The sequence below is a fragment of the Grus americana genome, chromosome 1 (assembly GCF_028858705.1).
Source record: "Grus americana isolate bGruAme1 chromosome 1, bGruAme1.mat, whole genome shotgun sequence".
In the NCBI taxonomy this organism is placed as follows: Eukaryota; Metazoa; Chordata; class Aves; order Gruiformes; family Gruidae; genus Grus; species Grus americana.
In genome coordinates, this window is record NC_072852.1 from 160,965,666 (window position 1) to 160,990,443 (window position 24,778).

At 41.0% G+C, this 24,778-nt stretch overlaps 1 protein-coding gene across 4 annotated transcripts in view; it reads right to left on the reverse strand.

Annotated features, from left to right (window-relative positions):
- The window catches only part of FARP1 (FERM, ARH/RhoGEF and pleckstrin domain protein 1), a 220,142-nt gene that overhangs the window by 30,820 nt on the left and 164,544 nt on the right, over positions 1-24,778 (reverse strand). Inside the window, exons 9-15 of one of the 4 annotated variants that reach the window (XM_054822026.1) lie at positions 22,711-22,806; positions 22,029-22,192; positions 20,320-20,388; positions 19,503-19,566; positions 17,071-17,311; positions 2,982-3,172; positions 1,351-1,440 (exon numbers count right to left, since the gene is read on the reverse strand). In XM_054822026.1, the coding sequence (XP_054678001.1) occupies positions 1,351-1,440; positions 2,982-3,172; positions 17,071-17,311; positions 19,503-19,566; positions 20,320-20,388; positions 22,029-22,192; positions 22,711-22,806 (915 nt within the window). Of the gene's footprint in view, positions 1-1,350; positions 1,441-2,981; positions 3,173-17,070; positions 17,312-19,490; positions 19,567-20,319; positions 20,389-22,028; positions 22,193-22,710; positions 22,807-24,778 lie in introns of all 4 variants that reach the window. The other 3 variants (XM_054822035.1, XM_054822016.1, XM_054822008.1) reach the window with 3 other exon arrangements.

Consider the following 24,778-nt stretch of genomic DNA (forward strand, 5'->3'; position numbering starts at 1 on the left):
GCCTCCTTCTCCCCCTCTTTACCTCTGCACTGAGCAGAGCTAAGGTTGAAGAATAGCACACCTAACAAGTCTCAAAATTCGTGCATGACACTCGTTCCTTCTACCTTCTCCAGTGATGCTGGCTACTTGTTCACTCTCAGTGGCCTGCTGGGCCAGACAACTGTGGGGGCACAGGTGATGGGCCTGGCTTAGAACCAGTTGTATGCCTCTTGGTGACACAGCAAATTCAAACTTGCCTGCCACAAGAATAAAGGCCAGGGTGGGAAATGGATTTTAGCTCTGAAGAGCTAAAACTTTCTGTTTCTGCAGCCACTGGGTGAAACAGAAGATGAAACCAGTATATCTGCTGTTAAGATGGCAGCAATGACCACTGTCCCACAGAACCTGGCTTCTTCCCTTGTTGGCCTGGCTTCCCAGAAAGCCAGGGTAAGTAGGCAGTGGAGCCACAGTTATCTTGCTGCCTGTAACAACCATGTTGCTATGTCTAAGCTGGCGTCAGATCAACTGCATCTGCCATGTGGGCTCCTGGAACACAGGAGAAGCTGGGGAGAAGGTGTCTTTCCCTGTTTCCCGGCTGGTACCAACAGACTCTTCCCTGCAGCATGTCCTCCTTACCACAACACTCAAGGCAGGAGGTAGCAATGCACCTCACAGAGTTTCACACACTGAGAGATTAAACAGTTGGGAGGTCTGGAGCTGGCAGCCCTGCTGAAATGCCATGAAAGGTTTTGGATCCAGTGACCTTTTACAGACAATTGTTATTTAAGGCCAAATCTTACGCACGTTACTCTTGGAAGTTAAACAAGACCGTTGGTGTGTGTGCAAAGAAGGCACGTATTTGCCTTGGTGACTTCAACACACTTTGATCAGATGCTACAGATTAATGAGTCATTAAACAGAAAGTTTCACTTAGTGAAAAATCAGAATCATTCAAATAGGTACTCCACAGTATTTCATGTTAAATGGAGGGCATTTAATCCAGGAGAAAACATTTATATGTCCCCTTAGGGAGCTACTTCAGTTTTAAGAGAAGTCATTGAAAACCCACAGGCATTTTTAGTAATTACAACCACAAAGTATGAGAGCAAGAAAAAATAACTGAACTGTGTCCCAAGTCCCTCAACCTGATATAGTTTCATAGTGCATGTTACTAACCACAGCGCAAATCTCTACTTTCTGCTTTTTGTGTTATTTCCTCCCTAGAGCTGTACTCCTGTGCACTGCAGAGAATACCTACAGTGCAGAATATACAAGTAGCATGGAACGGCTAAGATGTTAAATGGAGCAGATAAAATACCACTGCTGACTAGAGCTTCACATGTTTCATGAGTAATGCTCAAGTAAACATACCGATGTGATGACTTCAAGGTCCTTCAGGTATGTTCGTTCTGTGGTAGCTACTTCTTTAGCAATGAAGTAAGCTTTCTCAGTTGGGAATCTCTGTAAATTGCAAACATGTTAGGTTTTCATCTACTTTTATGGAGCTGCTTTCTGCAGGAAAAAACTGCAGACAATAATCATCAAGCAACTTACAAACTAGTGACCCTTGCTTGTGGTTACTGTGATTTATGCTTGAGTGTTCGAAGCCCTGAAAACAATCCTTCCTTGCAAACACAAAAGAACAAGTATTTTCTACGGGTTCTTGAGAGACTTTTTTTCTGCCAGCTTTGGGGTGCTGATGTTCCTTTCAGCTTATTCCACACATCTGGAGCAGGACATATTCTGACGTTCACAAAGAAATCCTAGAAATGCTAGATAAGCATTTGAATCAAATTTGACAAATGTAAAATTTGACAAAATGACAAAAATTAGTGTCTGATTATTTAAGTTTCATTGTCAGGGTAAAAATCCACAGTAAAAGTACTCTCAAAAAAAAAAAAAAATCTGCAAGATTTTCCCAGTGTGGCTGGACAACCTAACAGTGGGAGAGGGGAAGAATTTTAGGTAAGCTACAAATTTCAAATTTCAGGAAAAAAACCCCCAAATCCTCCTGTGTTATCCAAGAGGCAGAAGTGGTTTTGACCTCTTAATTCTGAAGAGCCAAAGGATCTTAATTGATCTTGCTCTGTGCTGCTCAGGAAGCAAAAAGGAAGAGCAAAATATCCATAAATCTTTTGCTTCTACACTTCCTCCCTGAAGATAAGCAACGCAGAGGCTGCACTAGAAAGGGATGCAAGGGGAGACTGTGTGGGCATTTCCTAGTCAGTATACAACCCCATAGGAACCATCATCAGCTGGTATATACTGCAGTCACTGGCTACTCTAACTTGGACTGACAGAGAATTCTGAGTCTATTAACTGATTCTTGGCTTTTCTTCTCAAAGTTCTCTCACACATCTTGCTAACTGTGCACAGTGGGAAGAGAGTTCTTCCTTACACATGCTCCCACTTTCCAGCAAAGCCATCTGAGTTCCTACTTTCTCCCTCCTGAGATGCTCCAAGCTCAGGAAAAAAAGCAGGCGACAGAAGGACAAGAGCAACCCCCTCTGGCTCTGCAGCACAGGAGGGACGAGCCAGCAGGCACCCAGAACACCCTGGCTCAGACAGAATCACTTCTATCTTCAAAAAGCAGTTCTGGATGTGATGCTCCCTTATGGCTTTCCTGCAGTGATGGGGCTGAGCCAAACACTCCCAGCTGGACGCTGCAGGCTGTGGCTCAAAGAGAGCATTTTCTACTCCCACAACCAAATGCTCCCAGTGGTGTTTCCAGCAGAGACAGACTGGAGAGCCTGGGTTGGACACTTCTGCACAGGCTCAATGCTGTTTCTTTTCCTTCTGTGGTTCTGGCCTGACCTGCTCCAAACTTGGATGCTCTTGGACACACCCTGACTGAGGACAGCAGGTACCAAGTGACCCAACTCAAGTTATCTATGTGGATCTATGATGAGGAAGCTGCAGGGGGTCTAGATATCAGTCACTTTGACAAACAGCAGGAGTCACAACATGGAGACGAAAGCCAAGGCCAACTGCCTCTGCCTTACCTTTCTTTTGACCTCTTCCTCATCGTCAGTCCTGATGCATGATGGGTCATTCAGCAAAGGGCTGATCAAGGGAGATGACTGCTTGGCATCAGGGCTCAAGTTTGGAGATAAAGACATATTTGCCACCGATGGTCCTCCTTGGGAATTGATGGAAAGCTCTGAAAGGTGAGGGCTGCCAGTCAGAGAACCTGCTAAAAAAACGGTAAAAGAGAAATCAGTTAGGACAGGCTGTCTCTAGAGAGTACCAAAAAGAGTTACAACCTTAAGTTGCAGCTTGTGATATTACACTACAAGACACAGCCATCAGGGTCCTCAAACTAGTCCAAATGGACTTGAAGTCAGAGGAACCACATCCACTTGCATTAACCAAGGGACTGGAGTGCTCTTCTAGCTGATGAAACTGGCTGAAATTAGTGTCTCTGTAGGGAAGGGATCAAGGCATATATGGCCGAGCTGCAATATTTACTGCTAAACATCATATTAATACTAAATTTTTCACCATTGTAATCCACTCTATGAAAAACAATAAATAGAACAATAAAGGCGTCACCCTAGGAGTGCCATTCTTTCTAGCAAAGTAGAACTTCAACAACTCAAATCAGTACTTCATAGGGAGCTATAGGACACAAGTTAGAACAAATTTATCTAGTGGAAGTCTAGAGAAAAAGAAACGATGACTTTCTACAGCAGTGTTGCTGCTAAGACCAGTCAGATCTAACATACAGGGAGAAAACTACTAGTTCCCCAATTTCTACACACAACACAAGTATGTATATTATACCTTGTAGGTCTTTCCATGCTCCTCTGATTGTTTGGGATGGAAATGCTAGCAATACATTTACATAAGAAAAGCAATACTTTTAATGCACAAAGCATGACAACTTTAGATTTTCACAGATATAAAGTCCCGTTTAATTTTGGATTAAAAATATTAAAGAATTAGACAATTAATTACACTTCCATGGATTCATACGCACTACATGAAATATTACTGCAATTATCATTTTGTCTTCTGGGAGGCAGCCAGACTACTGACTGCACAAAGGAAAGAGTTTGCCAAAAATGCCCAGTGTTCTCCCAGTTATCCCCTCCTCCAAACCTCTGAAAATCTAAACCTGTTTTAGAAGATGCATCTGTCATGTGGATGAACATTTACAGTCTGTATCGTTTTGGCATCATACATTAAAATCCATCAAAAAAAAAAAGTCACAAGCTCTTGATTACCACAGCTAATAGGCTACGTAGGAGTAAATGTAAAACACATATACATTGCCGTATATAATTAAGGTCAAATACATTTTTCTATCATGTTTATGTCCTCCCTAGATTATGATAGGTAACTGTTCCTGTTGCTACAACACAGCTGAGATATTCCAGTAAACAGAGGCACCAATAAATAATTAGGCCAGTAGTAAAACCTATTTATTTTCTGGAAGAACTGAAGATTTATTGCTAGAACATGAATGTTTTCCAATTCCAAACCAGTTCATGTTTATATGTCATTCCTTTGAAAAGAGAAGGAAAAAAGCAATACAGTTATCAGTTTACGTAATCATGACAGTTATGTAGCCTATTATAAATCAAAGTCATTGCAGTATTTGCCTGAAATAAAGGTCTGTATTATTACAGCTAGCAAGAAAGGATTTACCAACAGTTTCACACTAAATCAATGTTCAGTGAAATTTGAGAAAATGCCACAGCTTGTTACACAAATGTCAATTTTATTGACACTAGCACACAACTGTATACAGTGTTTTCAAAAGAAATGGAATTCATCATCGAGAAATAGTGAAACAGATTAATAGCAAGGTTGTAAGGTTAAAAGTACTTAAGTCTACATTACAAAAGACATAAGAAAAGTGATATCACCTCAAATGTGGAAACAAAGAAATTCTGGCACTATGCCTGTCATATGACAGCAAATAAATGATTTGCACCTCTGTGAGAAGTTCACAGGCATTATAGTCTAGAAGTAAATAGCACCTATCTGTGATAGATAGATATATCGACATATCTACCTACCTATTTATAATCCTAGATCTAACTTCTGATGTACTGGAATTTTTATCAGTACAACTCAAGTATTTCAAACTATAAAGTATCAAATGGACAATGAATTAAAAAGACTTCCTAACCTACACTTGGAAGACACGACTTGGGAAAAGTACACCAATACATCACTGACATTCAAAGTTATTTTGCAGCAAGCTGAAATGCTACGTCCTCCTTTTTGGTATCAATGTGGACATAAGCAGTGACCAACTCCAACCACCACCACGTACAACCAAGAACTCAGTCAGACCCCATTCGCCAACATGCTGAACAAGTGAAAATTAAAGCTAGGTGTAAGAAGGTGGCTAGATTACAAAAGGGCCTCAAAATGCTGTTACATTAGTACATTCTGAGGCCTAATTACAACCAACACAGCCATGAAAATCAACACATTGAATGTTGTTCTGGTAAAGGTGGGAAACAAACCCGTTCTGCTGTGAGAAAGTCAGTAAGTCATGAAGAAATGAAAATGGAAGGTCTTCTCTCCCCCATTGCCAATCAATCGGGACATGGGTCATGCTGATGGGTTGCGGCTGTGCTGCGAGGTGACTTTCTCTTTTTCATGGAGGTGAGGAACAAATAACCTGCATTAACCAAATGGTCTTTTCTCAGTGTTTTGTCTGACCTCCCGCCACAGAAGACTATATTCATACAGGCTCTACTCACCAACTACACACTGCAGAATATAAACAGAAGCAGAAGGGAGAAGACCAATCTTATTTAAAAGATACGGAAATTCCTCACATTTTAACCTAAAAGATTCATTGATTGACAGGCAATTATTAGTATATCAGTTGCCAGATATCAAGTGGTGCTGCACAGCACATTGGAGGCTTAAAAGGTTTGTGGCTGGTAACATGGAATTGGCTTTGCTCGTACTTCCATGTGATTTTTATTTAAATTCAGACTTGGGCCATCTTTCAAATATAATGCAGCCAACGATAAATACAGAAACCGAGAGACAAGTACAAAAGGATGTTTATCTAAGGATTTCTTAAACACATACTAAAATTATATCCTTGGTGGAGTGGGTAGGAAATAAGTGTGCGCTTCAATTCTTTTCTGAGCTTGGGTTTAAGGAGAGAAACAACCAGTGGTCAATGACAGCGGCAAACAATGAGAATGAACTTCACTATGGTATGCCAGATTGGCCCATCAATGCCAAAATACCTGGAGTGGTTCTTAGTTCCACTGAGATAGTTTACTCTCCAGACATTGGGGAAAGGTGCTGCAGCAGGGAAGGTGACAGAAGAAGTAAACCTTGATTGAAAGTGAACTTGAAAAAAATCTAGAAAATGACAATGGCATTTTACACGGCCACTGGACATGAAAATATGGGTCCTCGCTCTACATGTGTCTCAAATCACTCCCCATCAACATACATGTTCCATGTGCTAAGTAAAATGAAGCCAGTGGCTAAGATCAAATACTTAATAGCTCTACCTCTGTCAAAACACACATCACAGCTGCTTGCTGCAATTTGGTGGTGGGAACGCATGGGAGCGCTGGCAAGCTGGGGGTGCCCAGCCAGAGAGGGGCCATCCATGATCCATCCCACCAGCAGCATCTGTTTTACTCTAGGCTGCTGTCACACACAGATGTTAACCTATAGGGACTGGTGCGGAGGTTGGCACCTACGGACCCTTGGGCTGGCTAAGCTATACCGCTTTAAAACATGGCTAAGATGATTTGAAATCCCTGGTCAGAGACTTTAACCTAACGTGGGAGGGCTCCCTTCTTTGTGAGGAAGACAAATGGGACTCAATGTATCCTGAAGATAAGCCTCCTCTATTCCTTTTCTCCTGAAACTGCTGAGTAACAAACTCAGGCCGTTTAGTGTTCTGTATCTGCTTCAGAAGAAACAGTTCCCATCCCTACGCACTGTGTTTTAACAGTGAGGAAGTTACAGCAGTGTTAAGATGCTCCTGGGTATGTCCCTCCTCTGTGGAGTACCAAGAAGTGAAAATGACTCAATTATGGAAACTGAGAGGAAACATCAACCATTACTGAAGGCAACTGAAATCCTGCTGGAAAACTTCATGTACAGCTACAGTGCTCACTAACTCAACTGTTCTCAAGGTTTATAGGTTAGAAATTAAAAAGTGTGAAGAGCCAGAAAAGCACCCTTCTCAATATCTGGAATGTTGCAGGGCTTATTCTCTCTTAGGACTGCTCCACAGCCTGCTCTGTAGTCAGGGGAAGCTTGTCACATCCAGATCCCAGTTACTCTGCTTTAAGGGCAGATGAGCATTTTCTAAACTCCAGTCTGGTAGATGAAACCCAAGCTGTTGCCCCTTTGTCCTTTGCATTAATGAGCATACCACTTAGGAAGGCTCTTTAATAAAGTATCTGACAGAGCTGCTGCTGTTGTGGCCACACAGTTAGGTCTAGCTTAATTTTCCATAGTCACAGTGGTTGCATACCTCTAACTTCTACCTAAAAGTTTTGGTCAGAGAAAGATGCATAGCACAAAATGACATGGGGGACAGATAGCACCTGATGAAGTGGCAGGAATTTTCATATGCACTTCACCAATGACTGAAGTACCTTAGACTGGAGAAGAGTTTAATAAGGGTGTCCATCCCTTCTCTCCCCAGCTATAACCAGGCACAGCCGTGCTGCGGAACTAACAGAGTTACGGGATGGAGATTCTGCTTTGATCTCTCAATGCAAGAACAAAATCCCACTGACCTCCATGAAAGCTTGAGAGGGACCAGTTAATCAAGCTGCACTTCACCATTAAACAAAACAAGCTAGAGTGCTCGATACAGTTTGTTAAAGATCTTGAAAAGTAGTTATACATCAGCCATAAATGTATGTACAAACATCCCTGAAAGCAGTGCCAAAGAATTTGAGGAGGAACAGGAAGAAAAAACAGCTCAGGAAGAGATCCCATGTCCCACATAACCAATAACTCCACCTGGCTTGAGGAGGAACACGACAGGGAGAAAGGTTAGCTCTGACTTCACAGCTTCAAAATGTGCGCCTGTGGCAAGGGTGGCAGGGAGTGGCAGGGATTTGGGAGAAAGGTGCACCTTCTCAATGAACCAATTTCCTCATATTTAGGACAAAGCATCAGCCAGCAAATGGACAGAACAATTAAACCAGTGACAGTTTTACAGCAAAATACCAGTTAGAATGAGTAAAAGCCTTCAGTACAGATAAAACTAAAAATAATAAAAAAAATTAATTCCATGCATACACAGTTAAATGGCTTGACATGCTTATAGTCTCATCAAGCTTGGTCTTGGTTTAGTAGCCAGCAACCTCTCCAGTTGGTAAAGGTCCATGCTTTATTGGTATACCGCAGTATTAGACAGCGGTGAGTGTGAAATCAGACAGTAACTGCTGTTGGCCTACATCAGGGTGTACTCGCATCTCAAGAACAAAGAGTGAACATTACAGCCTGGGAAGAATACAAGGTCACTGGGCATCAGTCCTTTGTCTGGCCTTGATCTTTCCAGACAGAAATAGAGCAACCTATAGAAGGATTCCCTGCTGTACCCAGGATTAGGTTTGGTTTGCTTTTGTTTGTTTGTCTCCAAACCAACACGAGACAGTGCTACAATGGAACTGAAAACGTTCAGCCCCCATGTAAGCTTTTGCCACAGATACTGTCCATTTCAACAAGACATCTCCCCGAGACTGCAGTGATCCTGCTTACGAGCTATGGCAGGTGGACTTGATCATCGTTGGGTGTAGCCTTCATTAGGAAATGAAGAGCAATCCGATCATGCTCAATGGAGCCCAAATGCCCTGGAAAACAGACCTTCTTCCCCTCTCCCTCCACTCTTCCGCTCCTCAACACTGTGTGGTTTCTCAACTTGAGACTCACAACCTGGTGGGGTTTTTCTCCAATTCTGAAGTGAGGACTGCTCTATGAGACAGGATCACTGTAATAAGAGGAATTAGGTACTCCCAATACAAATAGGTATTTCTGCAGTAAAAGGACATTGAGACAGTGCTCCAAACAATGCAAGGAACAGAAGATACACCATGCTTTGAGGATAGACAGAACATTGAAAAGGCTTTTTCTCCCAGAGAGGTACATGCTGACAAAACAGGGCATACAATGAAACAAAAAAATGTTTCTCTTTAAACGGTATTAAACAAATGACAAAAATGAGAATGAAGTCCCCAGCATTTTCAATTTTAAAAATTAATTTTGACTATCGAGATTTCTTAAAAAAATCTATGCATGTGCACACACAGAAATCAGGAAGGGGCCGGATAGGTGAAACACTGCCAAGCTTATGAACTTTTGTTAGTGGGTCCAGGTGAGCTTTTTAGCAGGAAAGGGGAAAAATAAGGATTCAGCTAATCAAAGATTTTTAAGTGCCTCATGGAAAAGCAACAGGCACGAGCTCTAACATTCACTGAACTAAACGGAGAGACGTACCTCCGATCTTGCCGTAAACCATCAAAGGCAAAAACCTGTTTTCTTCTCAAAACAGGATTTGCAGCATTTTAAAGAAAGCATCTAATCTAATTTTAACAAGCTTGAAAGCTCTTGAATCAGAAAGCATTCATCTTCCTTCAACTTTCCATGTTCAATCAGTGACAGCTGTATCATTACTGGCTTTTGAGTTAATTTTTATCAGTAGGAACTGTGGATTTTTACGGTTCTCAGGGCCCAAAACTTTACCAAAAAATCATCAATAAAAATTACACCTTAAAACTCTAATCATTCTAGAGCAAACTAAGTATTTACCATCATGTCATGCAAATTTATGATTCTAAGGTTTTTACCCCCTTTACTGTAATAACACCACCATTATTTACACTCATACTTGTGAAAAACATGCCTGTGAATACACAGCTCAGCCAGGCACACAGGCTTTCCAGATCTCATAACATTTAAAAGAAAGTGCTCACTGCTTTTAATAACAAACAACATAAACCAAGCTTATTCTACACGCTCTTTAGAGACCACAGAACTAGAACAGAAGACAAAATACTCTAAAGAACTGCTACATGTCACCCAAACTAGGCTTTTTATTCATATGATGCCTTTGATTTTTAAGTAGAAGTTCTGTATTCTAAAATATCAATGGCACCACACAGCCTAACTAGAGGGAGGAACACAGAAGACGCCTTTGTTCAGGATCCATGTTGCACAAGAATTATTTCCCTTATAAATAAGTAAATAAGATATGTGCCCTTGTCTAGGCATATTTCAGCAACTACAGAAATTACTGAAAGAGATGAGGAAAGATTTTGTTAATTTTAACTTCCTAGGATTTATATTTCCTTCCTTTCCGTGACAGCACGGGCAAAAAGTTTTCCTAATGTCGCTTGACTGAAATGAGAGTCTGCTGCTACTGACATTTGAGAAAAGTTACACATCAGTCTAATCTTTGGGACCTCCTGATGTTAACACACTGCATCAGCCACTTAGAACCAGAAACCCCAAACCCATCATTATCAAGTTGGAGACAGCAACAGGCAGCTGGGTTTCTGACAAAAGGGCTCTTCTCCTACCACTTGTGTCTGACAGCAGCTAACAAAAGAAAGCTGTATATATTAAAAGTTGTTCCAGAAGATTCAATTTCCCTCATATATTTAGGGTGTCTCGTATTTGGTATGGAGAAGAGGATTGATCCCCTAAATGAAGAGGAAACAGATGCGCTAAAATGTACAAAAGCTGCCATAAGAAACCACACCGTTCAGAGAGAGAAGCATTATTGGAAGCCTAAATGGGTTTGGCTTCCTTCACTTTACACTTGCTTGAACACAGAACCTCTTTCCTTCACACTGGCTGCCCTTTCCGGCCAGTAACAACCACGCTGCTGAATGAGGTGGATCTCCAGTGGTCCACATCCTTCTGCACAAAGGTAAGTGACACCCAACTCCTTCACACACATGTGGAAGTCAGGAAAAACTCAGCTTATTAATTTGTTTTTCATCATTAGAAGTTAAATTGCAGCAATTAAAATTTCATTCTAAAGTCACCTCTGAGAGCAGTCTAATGCCTCATTATGACAAATGAGACTAGTTAAACAAACACGGTATTTGACAAAATTTATAGGTCAGACATCCTTTCTTCTGTTGAAGAACTGTTCCAGAAATAGCCACAATTCATGCTAATTGCATATAAATCATACTGATGAGATCTGAATCACTGGTTTTCAATATTCAAAATCAGGTCTGCTTCATCAGTTCAACTAATCTACACAATTCTTGCTCTCTGAGTACCCTAAGAAACTACTGGGGCTCTAAACTCTCAGGACAAGAGTGGAAAGCACACTCTGCCAAAGGCTGGACATTTTTTGTGTAGTTAAGATACTTCCTATTCTTCTTTTTTCCTTTGTCTTTCCAACCCTGGAGCCCCCCAGAAGAAACTTCTAGTTGATTACGGAGACTCTGCATGTGTGTGAGTTTTATTGTGGGACAGAAGACAACAGAATTTAAAACATCTCTTCTTCTTAGTGAAGAAAAGGAGGAGCTACAAACAGGTTTTAGATCTGTCTAACCCATTTTCTATTTGACTTTCTCTGGTCACCAGCAAGTAATTGTATGTATGGAGAGGCCAGACAGGAACTTCTGGCATGAATGCTACTGCTTCAGAATGAATACAGCTGCTTCAACTAATAAAAGCTGCTCCATGAACATCTGTGCAAACAGAAAGCAGCCCTACAAATATTCAAGGGGGAAAATACAGGTCCTGAAACGGTCTGGTCTAATAATACTAATCCCATTTAGTGAATTAATTCACAAACCATTTTTTTTCACCCTTTGCTGGGTTCCAGTGATTACGTTCAGCATCGCCAATGCTGCTCTGTCGAGAAAATTCTGTGTAATTTTGCATGCCCTTCAATCTTGAAGCAAACTGGTAAATTGACTTAATTTTTCAAACTATTAACATGCAAGTCTTTCATTATGTTCATCTGTCTACTCTATAACTGATCTCAGCTCCATATAGCTCACATAATGTACATGCAAATACAGCAAATCTAAAAACTTTCAGTTACATGTTGACATTTTCCAGCTACAGAAATTTCTCTTCCAGTTCTTTGACGTAATTTGTATTTAGCATGCACTACAATGGCTAATGGGATGGTACCTGTTAGGCAGGCCTATGAGCTATGGGTCATTTGAGACAATGGCAGCACTAGGCATAAATCATCTTCAGAGAACACCCCTCTCTGTCATGCACAAGGAGTATGGACATAAACCGAAAACAGCGCAGTCTAGGCCATTCAGATATCAATTATTCAAAACTCCAAACCTGTAACTCCCTATATAGGTCCTGGCTCCTACATCAACTTGCCACTATCTGTTGCCTTCATCTAGCCAAATTTATTCCCAAATTTTATATTCCAGGTCACTGAGGAAAACTACATTCTAGGAAAGGGTGATATGAAAAAGCCCCAAAAAACCAAAACCTCCAGAAGATCCCAACAGGACATAGTAAGTTTGACCTGCTGGTGAGCTGGAGAAAACTTAAAATCGATAAGATTTTTTTCATTCACTGTAGCAGATGGTTGAACATGGTCAAGTACTTGGAATAGCAAAGAAAGAAGCAGAGTACCTTTTATCCATAGACACAGTTGCTAACCACATCTGCACATTATTTTGGGACAAACTCCCAAACTGCTTTTGCAACTGGACTCCATATTCATTCAACTACATGGACAGAGTTGGTCCAGTACAGTGATAAGCTGTCCGGACAGCCCAACGGGAGGCTTCCTCCATGTCCTCTGGAAGGACAGAAGATGGGTGGCTCAGGACTACTCATCCTGGAGCAGATGTAGCTACTCGATACTTGCTGGGGTTCAGCTCCCTCATTTGTAGCAACTGCCTAAGGATACCTAGGCACTTTGAGAGTATGGTATTTAAAAGTTAATTCTTGTGAATAAAAGAATTTAGAGCAGTGAATCTGAAGTACCATCAGTCATGCTCCAAAATCTACTGGAATTGGTGGGAGAATCAAATCTTTTACTTGGTCTATAGCTACCTCTGTTAGACTTCAGACACAGGTATGCTTAGACCACTGCTGTTGACCAGGACATGCAGATCAATCAATGCTTGCAACGACTAACATGAACTGACAAGCTCCTCCTCCCACGTGCGCTTTGTGAACTAGAAAAACAAGAATTTCCCCATCTCATCCACAGTCTTGCCCAAAGGTTCCTGTTCTTTCCTCCACGGCCCTTCTGTATTTGTCCCACAGAAACAAAACTCCCAGAGGAATTCTGAAGGACCTGATCCTGTGTGAAAATGTCAATTTAAAATTGCTCTCTCGCATTCTTGGCAAGCACCCAGATATGAACCACATGTCTGGTGGAGGAATTTGGCCCACAGACTGTTTTTAATTAAACGCTTGTCTACTGATATTAAACTGAACTTCAGTGGCATAAGAATGCCGCAAAAGCATTCATCCTAAATGAAATTATTTCCTATGTAATTTACAAACTTTATTTGTTCAAACTGGAAGAATTCCACGTGTTAAAACAACAACCACTTAAACATTTAAAGTTGAAAAAATGCCAAATGATAGAAAATAGTCACAGAGAAATCCTCATATTTCATTTTTGAGAATAATATTCAAAAGAAAAAAAAAAAAGCTGTTGAGATACTTTATTAACAACTAAGCTAACTCCAGCTACCAGCAGGTCTGTTCTTGTAAAATTATAAATCCATTATCTTTGTAGGCATATGAGAGAAGAAATCAGGCCTGAAAACAGTATTTGAAAGGATGCAAAATAGTAAACATCACTTATAAAATCTGATATTCACTTAAATCCAAACAATATGAAATCTATTCACTTTTCTTAAGTAGCAGAAACAACTGCAAATCCTTTTGTTGAAAATCCATTACTTGAACTCTGATTTTACTGGCTAACAAAGCAATTAATTCACCTGTCCAGATTGCCATTACTGTATAACAACTACTGGTACTTTTGCTGCGCAGGCAGCAAAAAAATGAAAAGGAGACTCATGCACCCACTCCCCGTGCTCACGCTGTCTGCTAACACAGGCTTCAACTAGTTATATTTCATCTTAAATATTGAGAAGTTCAAGGCAATTATTTTACAGCTATTCTAGATCCAAAACACAAACGACCTTTCTTTAGAACAATATTCAAGCAAGCTTTTCCCTAATTATCAGTCTCGCTGTTTCTACGTTCATGCTTTAAATTATAGAAACAAACGAGAGCATTCCCTATCACCAAAATATCACTGTCTAAAGAGATGTGTTAAATCATTCCTGTTCAAAAAAGAGGTATCTAATCTTTAAGAAAAACATTAGACTAAAGGGGATACGCAGGTTAAAACTTATATTTACACAAAGATATATTTTACTGCAAAAAAGTAAAGTATATAACAAGACATGTCTAACTACTGTAGGTTCTTTTTAAATATCCTTCACTCAGATTAAACTCTGCTAAAATGTGCATAGACCAAGGCATTAGAAAAATTCAGAAGACTTCTTATTTTATTATTTTTGTAAAAACAATCTTGAAAATTTTATATTGTCTAGATTTACAAAGTCCTGTAACTTGTTCATCGGTACTTATGTGGGTGGATTCATCATTGCTGCATGCGTGTACTGCATGAACTGCAAGTGACCTGCAGTTCAGTCAATGCTGCTGTTCATCACTTAAAATTCTCAAATTTAGTTCCCTTCCCCCACAAGAAAAATATATAAAAGTTAAAATTAAGGCCAGTGTTAAAGAGCACATCTTGTCTTCCAGCTCTAATAATTGCAGAACACTTTCCATACAGGAGACCTTTCACCTGGATTTTCTTAATTAACTCGGAGAAACTAGAATCAGATTTTATTAGTATACAGCCTTAATTCTCAATACTTTTAGCCTGTGAGAAGCAATTTTACAAAGAATTAGACTCTCTGTCCTTCTGCACATGTGCCAAAATCTCGCTACTCTATATACAGTACAGAAGACAATCAGTCTGGACCACAGTTAGTCCCATCATTCTCAGCGTCAGGGGATGAGAAATGTATGAGGTGGCACTATTAAAAAAATAGCTTACGACAGACTAATTGGATCCTGTACAGATAAAGATTTCTCATGATCAAAGCAAAAAATAAAATCAAACAGCCACCATCTCCAAACCCCCCACCAAAAATCACCCACAACAGAACTTTGATGTCTCTGTGAATAATTCCACTGAAAGAATAAGGGGAAAAAATCTCTTGCAATTAATCTTTATACCACATTGATAAAGGACAGAAAGGATTGCCTTGCAAGTAATACTCATAGCACTCTTCCTCAGAGCTGTTTCAAAGTTTTTTTCACTTGCATTGTATCTTTCATCTTGTTCTCTTTCTCGCCTAAGGAAGAGTTTGGTGTTTCAAAATCTCCATCACCAAATCAGCCTGTTGAACCCACTGAAAAGACCAATAATGTTGTTGTTCTTGTATAGATGCCAAATTTGTATTGTCAGTTATCAGTTAAAATTATAAAATGGGTTATGAAGATGAGTAGACCAAATACATACTTGCTATGAAAAGATTTTCCAGCATATTTCAAGATTTCAGCAAGTCTTGGTCTTAAGTATCAAGCTGCCTGCATTTGGCCATCAATTTAATTTTTTTCCCCTAACTCTGTTGAGGCACTCATAAGTTGCTCTCCTTATATGGGAGAGAAAAAAAATTGTAATAGACATATAAAAGAGCACAACGTACCTACTTAATTTCATTTTTGTTTGTTTTGTCAAAATAACTAGTCAAGTGTCAAAGAAGCTACAATATATACCTAAAATATGACTTCATACAAAGAACAGGTGAGTGTATAAAGTCTTACAAAGGTACCTACATCAGCAATAATTTTCCTCTCCTCCTGCCTTTCAGAGGAGATGCATTACTGTTAAGCTTCACTGAGACTTATTATTGTATTTCTAGCATCCCTTCCCTCTGGCTGGTTAGTGCAATGATAACGTTTGAAATAGCCCATGCACTGAAATTATTACCAGCCACTCTGCATGAGTCCCAGAAGATGCAATCACTCTAATGAGCAATCACAGTATCCACTGGTCTCATATGCCCGGTCCCTAGCAGCTGAAGACTTGCACACCATCTTCATCACTGAGACCAACAGACACATCCTCCTCTACCTCCTCATCAAGCTGAAGGCTTCCAAATGAGTACTTATTTCTAGGCATGGGAGAGGAACTCAGCACAATAGGATTTCCAAACACCAGGGGGTGAGTGAAGGGGTTAATGATTTCTGAGTCAGAATCACTAGATTCTGTCCCACTGCTGGTGGACACCTCCATCATCTGGATTGCAGCCATGTGATCCATCACACCACTGGCATGCAGCGACTGCATGACGGGGCTCTGCTTTGACTGTGCCCCAGCTGGCATACCGTTGGCCATCATTTTGCCTTCTGGATAAGACATCTTAGACACCCCGCCTCCTTTACAATGTCTTTCTGACCTATACTCCTGCCCAGGGGTTGAGGATATCTGGCTCAAGATAAATGGATCTGTAACTGACTTATTGCAGAGATTTGGGATTTTCTGTGCACGAGGCCGTTGAGAACCTGGAGAATATCTGCCATACCCATGGCAGCTACCGGCATGGTTATCCTCCTCCCCAGTCCTCACCCCGCAGTCATGCCCATTTTCTGACACATAACCCTGAGAGCCAGTTCTACTCAGGCTCATATTAGGGCTTGACCCTTTGCTACTGGGAGGCAATGGAGTGGCCAGCGGACTACGGTTCCCTGGCCCTCTAAACATTTCATCAACCAGTGAGCTGTGCCTTGGCATCCTGGGGCTTCCCCCAGTGTAGAAGGAGAAATTAGCTGGGTTATCATCAAGGTACTCTTCAGAGAGATACTGGAAAGACTTTATAGAGGCTGAGGAATCCCTGTATCTAGTTCTATTGCGATTTTCATCTCTATAGTGAATATAGGCACCACTGGTCAAATCACCCTCATAATTGTCATTTGTTTGGGAATATGACCGGGTTATTTGTCCTCTGAGGAGATCATACTCGCTATCTACATCACTGCAGTCAATGAAAGGAATGGAGGTGCTGCTGCCATGAGCAGCCCTGGAAGCTGGACCTGTGCTTGGTTGCTGTGACTGAGGTCTGTTCTGCTGCATCCTGTCCTTAGCAGCCTCCTCTTCTTCCTCCACTGTTGACACCACTGCTCCATCCACCTTTCTGCCTTCCTTTGGGCTCTTCTTCAAGGAAGGGCTCTTGTGCTGTCCAGTGTCTTCTGTTGAAGCCTTCAATTCCTTCCCTTGTCGGCAGCTCTGCACTGCTGCAGCATCATTGTCGTCTCCATAGGCAAAGCTAGAGCTCTGGAAAGATAAAGGAGGGAAGGAAGGAGGAGACAAAGGGGGAGGGAGGGGTGGGAGGGGAAAGGTTTGGGAGGGGAGGGAGTCAGAGGGAAAAGGCTATGTGTAATTATGCACCAGAATTTTGCACTGCATCTTGCAGCAACATAGGACTCTCTTGAAAGTGGAGGCGGTAACCCAAGCTTCAGAAGGAATTAGAAGGAAAAAAAGAGGTCTCTGATCTTAAGAACAGAAAAATACATAAGCTAAGCAAAGGAAAAGAAGGCAGACAGAACGTAGTGATATGTTAAAAAGGGGAATTTGAGGTGTTTCAATGCCCTAAGGCATCCATCAACACTAAGAACATCAACCTGTTTGCACTACTCTGAGAAGCTGGAGGGACAAAAAACATAAACGCGTAAGACAGATTTTGCACAGCCTACTTAAATAAACTAAAAAAGCTGTGTGTGGGCTTTTGAACAACCCACATTCAATCCCTGGAGCATACCTGCCACTAATTCCTGGGCTGACTTTTCTGCACACAGAAATATGTTGCATCTGCCCAGTAGCCATGTTCCATCTACCTGAGCTTCTCTTAGCAATATTAAAATACTAAAAGACATTTGAAAAGCCCTGTCTGTATAGCAGAATTCTCTGAAGTTCTTAGATTTGCAGGAATGAGAGAGCCCATGAATATCAAAAGGAAGCAATGCAAGGTGAAGGTACAGGTAGCATGCTTAAATACATTAACCTAGTAGCTTGCTCCTGCTATTTAAGTTCTACCTAATGTAAGATTATGTGGTTAAAGGTTCGCCTCCACAAACACAGATGAGCACAGAGAAACACTATCAGGTGGAGGAACCCCAATAACCTAGTCAAGGAAATGGAGGCCCCTGACCCAGCTCCTCTGGGGGCTGTCCCAGTGGAGCCATCAGCCCATGGTCTGGGTGTGTCTGAGATGCCAGCAACCGGACAGACCAGAACATGTGCATGTTGATTGGGTGGGCAGGTCAATGTGCAATTGCTAGCAAACATTAAACTGGACTAGTTGGTGAGTAGGATAAGAGAGTTAGGAGCCAAGTATTGGAGCAGCCGTAAGTCAGGCCAGACACTGGAAAGGCCATGGAGCCTGGGGCCAAGTACTGGTAATGTCATAAGTCTGGACCGGCTACTGGGGAGACACCTTTGCATGTGTGTGTCTGTGCGTGAGGTAACTGGGAACCAGGGGACCCAGCTGTCAGTTACTGGGTAGACGGGGTGTCTAAGATGAATTACTGGAGGAACCCATAGCGTGCGCATGTGTATGTGTGGATCTGAGTACCAGTAATTGGAGCGGGGCCGTGAGCCTTGGGGGCTTGTACATCAGATGCCAGCCACCGGGAGACCTGAGGATCCAGGGGCCCGCTACTGGATAGACTGAGTGTCTAAGATCAGTTGCAGGAGGGATCCATATCATATATACGTATACATATTTTCCGCTAATGAACTTTCGTCCTGATGAGCCGAAGAGTGAAGCAGAGTGAGGCCCCTGGCACCATTTGTGCTTGTAGGAGTGCTGTTTTCTGTTTGCATTTACCTGTGTGGCTGGCTCTGTATATATATATAGTGTATGTCCATTTACGCAGGTGCCTGTAGTGACTGCATGCTCAGCCTTACTACTAGCTGGACCTGGGAACATGCAGCTGCTGCAACCTCACCACTACCAAGCTACTAGATTTGCAAACACATAACAGCTATTAACATAAGACAAATACATTAGGTATCTACCAGAGATAATGGCTTAAAAGTCCACAGCTGTAATTCTTCTGAGGAAATAATTTTTCTCCTCCCTGGTTAATACAACAAAACACCTTGTCATGGGCAACCAAGACTCCCTAAGTGAACGAAAAGAATTGAACTCTTCCCAGATGTGATAACCAGCTACAATCCAGCAGTAACACAATCTGCAATTTTTCAGATGGCCATTAATACAGCTCAGAGAAGCTCGCTGTTTATATTTGTCTGGAAGCAATGCTGTTCCACAGTGGAAATGAACCTGTTCCACTTGCAGAACATAAAACTTATGACACCCAGGGCTCCTCAGCTCCCAGTTAAATGCAAAGTGAACAGAAAGCTATGGAGTTTCAAAACAGCAATCAGTGGAGGGTAATCTAACAAGAAATGTTTGAAAGGCATGATCCATGGTTTCATCAACATCACTGACTTGTTTTGGCACCTCTGTATGCTGTTCTGAAGGCTGTGCAGTCAGACTCCTGATGGAATGAATCTTGCTGTGTTTCCTGGAGATAAAAGGAAAATCACAGTAAGAAGCCATTTCAGTTTTTTTCTACAAATAGGAATCGAGAGACATGCATCCTTTAAAACAAAACCTTTGAATAGCAGCTTTCATAAAAGTTTGCTCCCAAACAGATTAACATTCTTCTTTTCTGTAAAATTTAAATGTGCTACGTGTTGTGGACTTACCATTGTAAGAAAAGGGAGAGGCACTGAAGCAAAAATGGTCTATCACCAGGACATGAGTCATAAGCAATGGACTGTTGTCATGATCTTTGTGGCATTTTAGCCACTACTTTCAGCTCACCATGAGGAAGATGAGTTCAGATGGAACTGGCTCTAGCAAGTTGGAAGCTTTCCCTGGAGATCTCTCCCTTAAGGTTGGCTATACCTATTTGTGTTACTTTCACTTTTATTCTGAGGTGAATATGTCTGTTCACATACATTAATCACATCGCACCAAAGAGGGTGCAAATCAGCATGGGAGGAAGTTACCTGTGATGGTAGGACACTCACTGCTGAAAAACAGATTGAAGACTATTGATTTTAAGTGAACTATAGGTTATGCCAACTTCCGTCAAAACATTCAGGACCAAGGAGATTATTATACAAGTGATAAACTGTCAAACCAGCAAAGAAGGAATTTTTTACTTGGACTGGAGCAAGATCTTGGACAAGATCTTAGAACATAACTAACTGGAAATCATGACTTTTCTTTGATTAAAACATACTGGGATAATTCATTTATTTCCTCTCACCTTTCAAACTGCACTTTTTTGTGCCCTCCTTCTTTAACGTAGTCAAGAACTTGCTTCTGGGTCCGACCACTGGAAGAAAACCACAGTTAAAATATTTAATACAATATACCACCTGGTCATCATAAACATGTATGTGGCCTGGATATGAAGTCACAGCAACCAGAAAAGTATTTGTCACTATCAGCAGAAACTCATGTAAGATCATAACGAAGGGGATCTGGTCAGATACACACAGATTTTTATAATTTTGTATGTTACTTGCCTCTTTTTTTTGCTATGGAGCTACTTTTTGATGCCATTTCAGAACTGCTTAAATTCAGCTGTGTGCCCTTTACAGGGTACTACATTACAGAGAAGTCACCACAATAGAAAGTGAAGCAGGGGTTAAGTTTTCCTCTCATGAACAAAAAACATTCTTGAATCCTTTTGAGTCAAATACCAGCCTTACCTGGTACCAGTAAGTCCTGGAACCAAGATGAAAACCACTGAAATGCATTTAATGACTCGATTGCTACTATTAAACACATCAACTAAGCATACATACGTTTTCTGTAGAGATTTAGGCTGGAAATCCCTCTTCCTCGTTCTGCTACAGGCTGTGAAATAGTGAGAAAGTCCAGCACTTCCTATTGTGCAAAGTTATAAACTCCAAAGGGAACTGAGAGCAGTGAAGGAAAGCCACACCGCAAGAATGCTCAACAGAGAGCCAAGTCCTTCCTGTTCATTAGGGGCTTTCAACTAACTGAATTATCACAAGGCCCGGAAAAAGTTACTGAATGTATGTAGCACAGATCACAGTGAGTGGAGGATGTAGCCAAAACCTGCTCTCCAAACCAGGAGGCAAGTTGAATGCACCTACAGTCTTCTATTTACTCAGGCAGAAACTTAACTAGTTATAGCTTGTTTACCCCAACACAGGTTCTTCCATCTTAATTAATTTACTTTGCAGGCAGGAAACAAAGCGGGAATAGACCTAGAATGGCCATATTTACTATGTTCTTGTGCAAGGCAACTAGAGTGTATGGTTTATCTCAGCAAAGAGGGTTTCTGGCTGTTCAGCTTATATCAGCTTTGGAAACAAAATAAACTGTATGAATAAAAGGATTTTCCCCCCGGCATATGCAATGCAGTATCTACAATGAGGTTTCTGCCAGTGTAAGAAAAAACCCCAATAACCCAACGATTAAAAACTTTTCTACAGCTTTAACAATATCGCAGGTAGACGTAGTCGTCCCTCATAAATCCTTTGCAAGCATAAAGGTCTCAGTATAGAGACAAGCCATTGCTTTTAACTGCATAGAGATGGGTTTACTACAGGGACATGCAATGAAAAGACAAATCTCTACGCTGATACACAGGAAAGATCCCATCCTAGAAGCAGAAGATGCAAAGAGTGCCAAAAAGTTGGTAGCTAGTGTTGCTTAGGACACAGGTGGATTTTCTTATGCGAAACGAGCTGGAATCTATGTACTTTATATCTTACCTCCAGAAAGCTACTTTGCAACAGCTACTACAAAATTAATGCAGGCTTTTTCCCCTACAGAGTTCTTTGCAGTGTTCTGGTTGAGAAGATGCAACTGAAAATATAAAGGAGCAAACTACAATGGAAAAAAGGGGAGCTGAAAATAGTAGGTTTAATCCTAGATCATTATGGATGTGATTTTGAAATAGGGAGGCAAGAAAGGTGGAAAGAAGAATGCAGGTCTTACCTGAACCTAAATGATGAACCTCTAGAAAAAAGAACAGGTTTAGGCTTTGGTTTAGGTTCCTCAAAAAGCCTGAAAAAGGCATGATGTTCCACACAGATCTTCCAGAAAGACTTGCAAAAATCTCGACTGGCCATAAGGAATTCCAGAGTGTCCTGGAATGAACTCTGAAAATTGAGATAGCATTTGCAATGTAAGCAAGCAAGCAACATACGTTACAGAGATGCATTAACAAAGCAGATGCTATGCTATTAAAAAAAAAGGAAAAAAAAAGCTTTTTCCCAACTCATTTGCTTTCAGGCTTAACAGGCCCTATCCTTCCCACTTTGAGACATCAATAGTCTGCCTGGCAGTATCAGAGCTATTCCTCAAACTTCCTTTCACTGACAAATATGACAGATACAAAGCAGTGGTCTTAACATTAACAAGAAGAGATGGCTTACATGCTGTAACTTAAGAATTGATGATATAATACCAGAGTTGCAGCCAGACATTCCATTTACATTTCCTTTGCTAGGACTGCTCACCTGAGATGCCAGGTTGATGCATGCAGTACCAACAGTGAACATAAGCAATTAATTAAAAAAAAAAAAAAATCTTGAGGTGATAAAAATGTATTTCTACATGATTAGAAATTTACCAGATAACCTTTTGTCAACTTCATCAATTCCTGACAAGGACTTACATTCACATCAGGCCGTAGTTTGATGAGAAAACGTTTCCTCTTGAAGCTCAGCTTTCGAACCTTAGCCCAGTTGAAGGCGTTGATCTTGGTGTGACCCTACAGAGAACAATGCCAGCAGAGTTTAAGCATTCCAGATCTGAATGGAGAAATCTAAACTGCTAAAGAAAGCTTGTCATAAATTAATCGTCTATTCACTTAAAATTATGGTATTTCTTATCATTCATCTTCTGATAATACAAACCATAAGCATCTAGTGCCGTGACTGAAGGCATGTACTTATGGTTAAACTCTTGCATATTTATAGGACTAGGTATGCTGAGTTGATGTGAAAGTCTCTGACGCAGTACAGGGTGGCCCAGCTTTGCCCAGATGATATCTAGTTCCACTATGCAGACTCAGATTTTCAGCGGACTAAGTCACCTCCCAGCAGTGCCTCCTTCTCTTTCCACCAGCTACAGAGAATGCAGGGAATCCAGACACATAACGTCACCTCACTTTGATGGGGTAGATTTCCTTCCTCTTTGGCCTCTTTCCTTTGCCTCTACAGGGCAAATTAAACACCCCTTTAAATACTACTTAACTGGGGGGAAAAAACCAGCAACTGAAAGTTTTGTATTGGAAGTACAAAATACTGGGAGCATTTTGACCTTTCATAGGGAGCAAGAGAAGTAAAAGGAACCTAAATAAATTACTTGTCTCTGAAGAGTCACAAAATGCTTTTCTCAAAAAGAAAAAGCAACCAAAACCCAGAAGCAAACAGAAAGTCTGAGAGAAATTATCTTCAAAATACTACAATTCCCAGTGACTGCATCACTAGCCCCTACCCCCTAGAAGTCTCTTCTTAATCTATGTTAGAAGGTATTTGAGGTATTATTTTAAAAAATTAATTAAAGTAGTTTGTTCAATAAAGACTTCAATACAAACATGCCTACAGCGCAGAGCATAAGTTTCACAGAGCTACTACAGGATTACTAAATGCAGAAACCCATGCCGATTTGGGCGCCGTCACCAGACGGACGTAGGAGTAATGACAGTGTGATGATCTCTGCTAAGTCAACCTGCTGTCTAAGAATCACATAATTAATCTCCCTTAGAATATTCAGCAGCACTGACACTGATTTCTAAATAAATGGCAGGCTTTAAAGCAAGTCTGTCTGAGTGCTGCCTATGCCATTTGTGAGGGAACCTTTATTTTCCTTGAGGTCATTCTAATGAGGTCTTCATATTTCAATTTCTCTCAGTTACATCCAAAATAAAAAGATGGACTTAAGGCTCTTGCCCTATGAAGTGCCTGAAGGAACCCCTCAGCCTACTACCAGATGTCAGCTGCTGGGCAGACTCCAGCAAGTCAGAGCCTGACCTGAGCTTCCTTTTCAGTCTTGAAGCTTGATTCAGCAAAATTTCCAAGCTTTTCTGAAAGTTCAGAAAAAAACTGTTTTGAAAGTCCCAAACACATTAGGACAAGAAGAGATGACTGAGTTTGAGAGCTTTACAAATCAGGCCTTGGGCCTTCGTGCAGCAGCTGCATCTTTACAGGAGGATCCCAGCTGTCTGCTGGGACTTAGCGAGGTCTATGCTGTTTTGTGTGGACACGTACTTCCAGCTGTAAGACAGTCTTAATTTATAAAGCTTTGCAATTCATTAATTCAGCTGATGAAAATAGTGTGGGGGAGCAAGGGAAGGGCCTGAACATACAATTATTTGAGTTATGTGCGTTTCTAACAACATCCTGGTGTTCTCATGGTTCAAGCTATGCTTCAGTTTTGGGGTTTAGCAACCCATGTAGTTGAGGAGCATTGGGTTTTTTATCTGTTTTTTAATTTAGATCTTGAAGCATTTGGGTCAGACATATTTCTGCATTTGTTGCTGTTGTTTCTTCTTTATAAAAGGACTCAAAGTACTATAAGGTTGGAAACACTAGTATTTTAACTGAACAGTTAAAATGAATAGCCTTTTCTGACATTTGTAAAAATGGACATTCTAAAGAACAGTTTACTTACTGTTTTTAACAGTGAGGTAAGTGGCATTTAGGTTAGGAAAGCCAAAGCCCTGATAGAAATTAGTCTGG